Source organism: Berghia stephanieae, chromosome 3, assembly GCF_034508935.2.
Source record: "Berghia stephanieae isolate SIO BIC M18660-M18661 chromosome 3, UCSD_Bste_1.3, whole genome shotgun sequence".
NCBI classification, from domain to species: Eukaryota; Metazoa; Mollusca; class Gastropoda; order Nudibranchia; family Aeolidiidae; genus Berghia; species Berghia stephanieae.
In genome coordinates, this window is record NC_088362.1 from 60,281,572 (window position 1) to 60,289,916 (window position 8,345).

The 8,345-nt window shown below is 35.3% G+C and overlaps 1 protein-coding gene across 2 annotated transcripts in view; it reads right to left on the bottom strand.

The window, feature by feature from the left end:
* Positions 1–380: 380 nt before the first annotated feature.
* The window catches only part of LOC144968110 (condensin-2 complex subunit D3-L-like), a 50,124-nt gene continuing 42,159 nt past the window's right edge, over positions 381–8,345 (bottom strand). Inside the window, exons 42-45 of one of the 2 annotated variants that reach the window (XR_013644521.1) lie at positions 7,077–7,158; positions 6,079–6,115; positions 2,206–4,259; positions 381–1,695 (exon numbers count right to left, since the gene is read on the bottom strand). Coding sequence is in view for 1 of the 2 variants with exons in the window: in XM_078906111.1 (XP_078762237.1) it covers positions 4,134–4,259; positions 6,079–6,115; positions 7,077–7,158 (245 nt within the window). In the remaining variant the exon portion in view is untranslated. Of the gene's footprint in view, positions 4,260–6,078; positions 6,116–7,076; positions 7,159–8,345 lie in introns of both variants that reach the window. The other variant, XM_078906111.1, reaches the window with a different exon arrangement.

Consider the following 8,345-nt stretch of genomic DNA (forward strand, 5'->3'; position numbering starts at 1 on the left):
ACCAACACACAAAACTATGTGTAACCTTAAACGTTTAGAGTCTAATTGCTAGAGTTCAGTTAAAAGTAATCATTAAAATGGTTGTCTAAAAACATTAACTTAGAGCTGAGTGACGTGAATTTCATTCCATCTATAAAGAATATTTTTCAGGGACTCAATTTTGCGCTACCCTGAGCAAAACTTAAACCAGAGACCTGCCAGTCCGAAAGCGAGTGCCGTTGGTGATCAGCACCACAAGACCACAAAGCCGCAATGAAGGTGTACAAAAATTAATTTTTGTTATCTCAGCTACAAAAGATTTTTTTAACATTTGAGTATTGATCACAGCACATGATTGCTGAATAAAGAAGAAAAAGTAAAAAATCACTCTGACTCTGTTGTTTTCAAATATGAACAAATTTATTTATAAGATGTACAAAAACATTGTAAATCAAATTCTAAATTTTGATGAAGAAAAACCAAAAAAAATGTAAAAAGCTCTACATTCTATAATTTCCCTTGTACCATTCTAAGATTTAAGTACATTCTACTGTTTATATATATTTATGTTTTTTGGATAAATAAATACAGTGGAATTCTGATAAGGTCATCATTGCCAGACCAGAAATATTAATCGACTTGTTTGTTTTTTAAAGGTTTTACGGCACTTGAGACAAATTTAGGTCATTTCAGTGCTAGTAAAAAGGAAGAGAATGGGAATGTTGTGTAGACTTACAATGGAAAGCACACGAAAAAAGGTAAGGCAACGGGGAATGGTACAAATAGGGAACAGATGTAGATTCCAAGAGCACACTGTTAATGAAATTAGTTTGAGATCACCTAAATGTCTCATCAAGACACCGACAAAGGGGAATACACTCAAATGTTTACAAATCATTATATATTTAAAACAAGTTTTGTTTTTGTTTTTAAGGGTTTTACAGCACTTGCAACACATTTAGGTTGTATCAGCGCCAGTAAAAAGGAAGAAAATGGGATAGTAAAAAGTTCTAGAATTACAATTAAAGCACCCAAGAAAATTGTTTGTTTGTTTTTAAGGGTTTTACGGCGCTTGCAACACATTTAGGTTATATCAGCGCCAGTAAAAAAGAAGAAAATGGGATAGTAAAAAGTTCTAGAATTACAATTAAAGCACCCAAGAAAAAGTAAGACAAAGGGGAACTGAGAACAAATATGGATCAGATGTAGATTCCAAGAGCATACCACCAATGTACTTAGTTTGAAATCACCTACAAGTCTCATTCAGACACAAGCACAAAATCCAACAAAGAGGAACACACTCAAATGCTTACATTATACATTCAAAATAAAAATAATAATACATAACAGAGAGATGATTTACAAGGAAAAAAATATCATCTCCCAAAACAATAACTATGCATTTGACTGTTTCCCTCCCAGCTAGGACTCCAGCCAGAGCCAGGACAAAAACCAAGTAATCTCATTCCGAGACAAAGACAGAGAGCATGTTGGAAAACAGATATAAGGGGATAGAAGACACAGTATGTACCTCCCTGTCCGCTATGGGAGGTCAGGATCCCCACCCAGCACCCAAGAAAAAGTAAGACAAAGGGGAACTGGGAACAAATAGGGATCAGATGTAGATTCCAAGAGCATACCACCAATGTACTTAGTTTGAGATCACCTATAAGTCTCATCTGGACACAAACGCAAAATCCAACAAAGAGGAACATGCTCAAATGCTTATGTTTTTTGTTTTTAAGGGTTTTACGGCGCTTGCAACACATTTAGGTTATATCAGCGCCAGTAAAAAGGAAGAAAATGGGATAGTAAAAAGTTCTAGAATTACAATTAAAGCACCCAAGAGAAAGTAAGACAAAGGGGAATGGGAACAAATAGGGATCAGATGTAGATTCCAAGAGCATACCACCAATGTACTTAGTTTGAGATCACCTATGTCTCATCCGGACACAAGCACAAAATCCAACAAAGAGGAATACACTCAGATGCTTACATTATACATTAAAAATAACCCATATAATAATACATAACAGAGAGATGATTTACAAGGAAAAAAATATCATCCCCCAAAACAATAACTATGCATTTGACTGTTTCCCTCTCAGCCAGGACCCCGACGAGGGCCCGGAAAAAAACAAGTAATCTCATTCCAAGACAAAGACAGAAAGCTTGTTGGATAAGATATAAGGGGATAGAAGACACAGTATGTACCTCCCTGCCCGCTTCAAATGCTTATATTATACATTCAAAATAACATATATAATATTACATAACAGAGAGATGATTTACAAGGAAAAAAATATCATCTCCCAAAGCAATAACTATGCATTTGACTGTTTCCCTCCCAGCTAGGATTCCAGCCAGGGCCAGGACGAAACCAAGTAATCTCATTCCAAGACAAAGACAGAAAGCATGTTGGAAAACAGATATAAGGGGATAGTTTGTTTGTTGCTTTAGGTCTCTTCCAACACAATTGAGGTTATATGAGAGACCGCTGAAACAAAAAAACAAGCAATCTAACAAAAATAGTACAAATGTCAATCAAAATCATAACCTAAAGATATCATAAGCTAAATTATAAATAACCAAGAACAAACAGGCAGAAGATTTACAGAAAAAAAATATCCCCTGTCAAAAATACAATCACAAACCAAAGAAGCAGGATAGGCTAGTAAAGAGAAGAAGAAACGACATCACTATCGGATCGTACACCCATGCGAACATCATAGGTGTATGATTCAAGGGTGATGCTCCCATCCAACCACCCGCATAAGGGGATAGAAGTTATTTATCAAATCCGCATAAAATTACTTCACTTAAAGTAAAAATTTATCTGCAAACTCAAAGTGTTGATAAGCAAGTTGCATTGTAACTGTTTTGTGTTAACTGTATATAATGATACTATATAAAAAAGACTTTACTAATAAAAAAAAAACTTGAATTGAATAAATTCAGGACTAGAAAAAATTTTGATAAAAATATAATAAATGATAAACACAAAACAAACTTCCTCTTCCTACATCTCCTTACACATACCGCCTTTTGTTTTTTCAAGTAATACAAAACTAAAGACTTGAGTGCACGACAGTGCTCTCTCGTAATTTACCAACATTTGTTGTTTCGTTTTTGTTGTTGTTGTTGTAAATATGTGCACATAGTATTTAGCAATGGCATAAAAATAACATCCAAAATATATTCTCACATATTAAAAATATTGATTATAACATCATTTTCTATACCCTTCATATATAAAATATATTACATTCCATACAAACATCATGGCTTTACATAAAAACTCAATTCAACATTATATCTTGAGGTTGTGTCAAAAGGTCATTTTTGTAACGTTCGCCATAAAATAACTCCAATATTAATTTTTGGGGAACAAGTAAGGAAAATTTCTGCTTACAGCATTTTCTCTGTATTAAACAATGAAAAATATATCAACAAACTGTACGATCTAACATCATATTTATAGCAGTTATAACTTTCTAAAGGTTTGCCAAAAAAATTACTCCAATACTAAGTTATTTGGAACAACTAAGGAAAAAAATTGTTTTCATCAGATTCTCTTGGTTAAAAAGTGAAAAAAATATTCTCTTTTTTAAATGAGGATCAAGCACCAAAATTACAGTAGTTATAGATTTTTAAAGGGTAGAAAAGGAGTGGACAAAGTTGATAATCTGACCACAATTTTGTTGAACCTTTGAGAAATTAATTCTGCTATTCTGTTGGAGCTAATCAACAGTTTTTGTTTTTTTTTACTTCATTCAACAGATTGAAACTGGTGAAAACGATTTTTTTCCTTAGTTTTTCCAAATGACTTACTTATTATTGCAGACCTGCCAACCTGAAAATTATTTTTAATCATAATTTGCAGGTGATAAAAATTGTAATAGTTAATCTTTAAAAATCAACAATTTTACCATCACAAGGATTGAATAACACTTCAAAATCCCTTATTATGTAGTCTGCCATCCTTTCATTTTCAATCAGTTATAATGACTTTGAGATGCTCTTGAAGATCTGGAATTGGAGCAAAAAATTCGTAATTCTATGAATTTTTTGTAAAATAGGCAGATCTGTTATTGGAGTATTATTGTGGCGAATGCACAAAACGAAACTTTTGGCTTAACCTCATCTGTAAATATCTAGTCATTTAGCTTTCTTCGACTTCTCAGACTTTGCCGTGACTTAGGTTGGTCTGTCGTCATTTTTTGCTTCGATGCGACATCTTTTTCCAATTTTCCACTGGCTTTGTTGATTTTCAAAGAAGCCTGGGTGAAGAGAGAGACAATCAAATCTATAAACAATACATGACAACATTGAGGCTAACTTTTAAAAGAACTAAAATGGGTCACCCTGACACAACATACTGTCATGACCCAAATTAGCAGTATAAAAGAGCAGATGAGCCCTCAGATCAAATGGGCCCATGGAGCCAGAGTTTATCCTGGTTTCTATAAGCGTGAAACAGACAACAGCAATTGCTTGCTATCCTTTGGATAGGATGCTAGTCTATCGCAAAATACTTTCCGCCAAATCTAACAGACTCAGCTACCCATTCACTGCTGGGTGGACAGGGGTCAGAAAAAAATCTCGACTGCACCCGGGATCAATCTCAGTCCCTTTGCATGTGAAGCAAGTGCTCTACCGAGTGGGCTATCAGGCCCCCCATAACAGTATGTTTGGACTATTATATAATAATACAATCTAAATTTAGAGATTTTTCTGTTCCTTGTTCTAATTTGCTATTCAAAAAAGCATAATACAATACAGCAGGATTATGCTGGGACCTTCAAAGGTCATTTCCATACATATAAAGAGTCCAATTTTTCTTAATGTTTTTCTCAGATTGCCAAATTGGGACAGACTCGATTTAACCAGGACAGTTGGCAGCCATGTAAAAGAAGACTAAGATGTTTGTTTTTATTGTTTTTAATGGTTTTACGACGCTTGCAACACATTAAGGTCATATCAACACCAGTAAAAAGGAAGACAATGGGAAAGTAAAAAGTTCTAGAATTACAATTAAAGCACCCAAGAAAAGGTAAGACAAAGGGGAATTGGTTCAATTAGAGAACAGATGTAGATTCCAAGAGCACACTGTCAAAGTACTTAGTTGGAGATCACCTAAAAGTCTCATCCAGACACAAGCACAGGACCCCACTAAGAGAAATACACTCAAATGTTTACAACTAATATATATAATATGTAAATAAAACATAATGCAGTGCATAACAGAGAGATGATTTACAAGGAAAAAAATATCATCTCCCAAAATTCTAACATTTGACTGTTTCCCTCCCAGCTAGGGTATCCGGCCAGGGCCTGGACAAAACCAAGTAATCTCATTCCAAGACAAAGACAGAAAGCATATTGGAAAACAGATACAGGGGGATAAAAGACACAGTAAGTGCCTCCCTGCAACTATGGGAGATGAGGAACCCCACCCAGGAAGACTAAGATATTAAACAGGTCATCTGAGCTTCACAAATATGAAGCTATCGAAACTATTCTGCACTTGATTGATTTGTTTTGAAGATTTTAAAGGAGCTGCTTTCAAGTCTTTACAAAGTAATGAACAAGAAATGAATATTATAACAGCTTCGAAAAAGAACAAAATACCAAACACCGAACGTGTCAGGCTTTTTTACATGTTTTTTTTTACTTGTATTTTTATTTCCATTCTGTTTAAGAAAGAAATTAAGGAGCAGGCTCCGGTGTAAGATAATGAACTGAACAAGTGTGTATGAAAGGTGCCAGACAAAGCAAGAAAGAAAATTAAAGATAAAAAACTTCCCAAAACATCAGTCGACCTCGACTGGGGATCGAACCTCAGACCTGATTACTGAAGGTCTGAGGTTCGATCCCCAGTCGAGGTAGACTGACTTTTCTGGGATGGTTTTATTCTTGTATTTTTCTTTCTTGCTTTGTCTGGCACATTTCATACACACTTGTTCAGTTTACAATTTGTCAGACACTGTTTCATACACAATTTTTCAGATCTGTATCTTACATCAGTGCCTGCTCCCTTATTTATCACTTAAATAAAGCTTAGGATATTGAAATGAATGGAACCTAACTTATACTCACGGGAGACTGGATATTCCACTTGGTCACCCCAGAATCTCTGGATGGAAAAACAACAAGGAATTATTACAATTTCTTTCTCTATAAACTCTGTGTGCCTTTAATCTTTATAGTAACATCAAATTCATAATTCCCTTGAAAGCTTCCCGCCATTGGCTTCAAATACTAAATAATACATTTTTTGAAAAATGCCTTCACCACTAGGCCACTTGTGATCCCAATTTGATCACGTTGGACAACATAGGTGATCCTGTTGACATCAGACATCTTGTTTGATGGATTATCTCTATTCCTTTATGGAATGCCCAGAGGTGATGGGATCTAATGGTGCTGGACGGAAGGTGTAAATTTATTTTTTTAAATAAACAAATTCTAAATATCAGAAAATTGACATGATTTTTAGATTTTATAAAATGTTCTTTGTAAAAGAATGTTTATTTCTTGCGTTATTAACAATTTCATAGAAAAGAATGCTGGATGGGACAGAAAACAATATATCAATAAAAGTTTTTAAAAAGTAAAAAATAAAAAAGAAAGAAAAAGACCAAGATGATAAACAAACAAATAAAAGACTGAAACCAAACCAAGAAAAAAAATAATAACAACAAAAACACAAAGAAATAAAGAAAGAAAGAGAGAGAGAGAGAGAGAAAGAGAGAGAGAGAGAGAGTGAGAGAGAGAGAGAGTGACAGAGAGAGAGAGAGACAGAGAGAGACAGAGAGAGAGAGAGAGAGAGAGAGAGACAGAGTGACAGAGAGAGAGAGAGAGACAGAGAGAGAAAGTGAGAGAGAGAGAGACAGAGTGACAGAGAAAGAGAAAGGCAGAGAGAGAGAGAGAGAGAGAGACACAGAGAGAGAGAGAGACACAGAGAGAGAGAGAGAGAGTAGTAGTAGTAGTAGTAGTAGTAGTAGTAGTAGTAGTAGTAGTAGTAGTAGTAGTAGTAGTAGTAGTAGTAGTAGTAGTAGTAGATTCCTAATCAATCATTTGCTTTCAATACTTACCCATTACCAGATTGAGATCCCTGAGGGCCATGACTACTTTGACTGAGGCGATGACCTTGACTTTGCCTTAGCCCACGAGCACCTTTAGAATAGAATATGATAACAAATATTTACGGAGCTGCCAACTTCAAGTATCAGAAATGTATAATTTAAGAGGAAAAAATGTGTAATTTCCAGAAAAAAATTATTTTTTTTTGTTTGTTTGTTGCTTTAGGTCTCTTCCAACACAATAGGATTCAATAGTCGTACCGTCACTTCCTTCCTAATGACGTATGGTAACTTAGTAACACTGGCTCTAAACTATCGGAACAATGGCGGACGCCGTATGAAATATTTCTCCGACGAGCTTAAAAGCGTATCCAGAGGGAAAAAAACCCATCAATTTGATCATGTTTTGACTTTTACACATTCTGATCACATGGCATATGAAAAGGGAATGAAAAGTTCTCGCCAGCATGAAGAATAAAAAGTAAAGATTTTCTTTGTTTAGAACCAAGATGGCCGCCATTGCCGGGCGCGTGACATCAGACTACTGAATCCAACTGAGGTTATATGAGAGACCGCTGAAACAAAAAAACAAGCAATCTAACAAAAATAGTACAAATGTAAATCAAAATCATAACCTAAAGATATCATAAGCTAAATTATAAATAACCAAGAACAAACAGGCAGAAGATTTACAGAAAAAAAAAGATCCCCTGTCAAAAATACAATCACAAACCAAAGAAGCAGGATAGACTAGTAAAGAGAAGAAGAAACGACATCACTATCGGATCGTACACCCATGCAAACATCATAGGTATATGATTCAAATGTTTAATCCAGCTCGGTCCCCAGTTCATGAGTAAAATTGAATACTAAGCTGCCAGATGCTGTGGACTGTAAAAAGTAATAAATTTGAGCTTTTATATAGCGCAATATCCACTAAATGTGCTCAAAGCGCTTTACAAAGGGTCCCTGATCAACAGCAACACGTAACATGTACAACGAGACATGGCACCTATTAGGCGATATTACAATTTTTTTTGGACACAACGCTGTTGCGGCCAGGTACTCATTTTACACCTGAGATAATGTGAGTAAAGAGCCTTTTCCAAGGACTCAACTATGCGCTGAGCGAGGTTCAAACCCAAGACTTTCTGATCCGAAAGCGAGTGTCATATCATACCACAAGACCACACAGCCGCACTGTAAAAAGTAATAACAGGGTTGCCAATTCAGGAGACAAAAATTCACTGAACTTTTACTCAAACACATTGACCAACAACC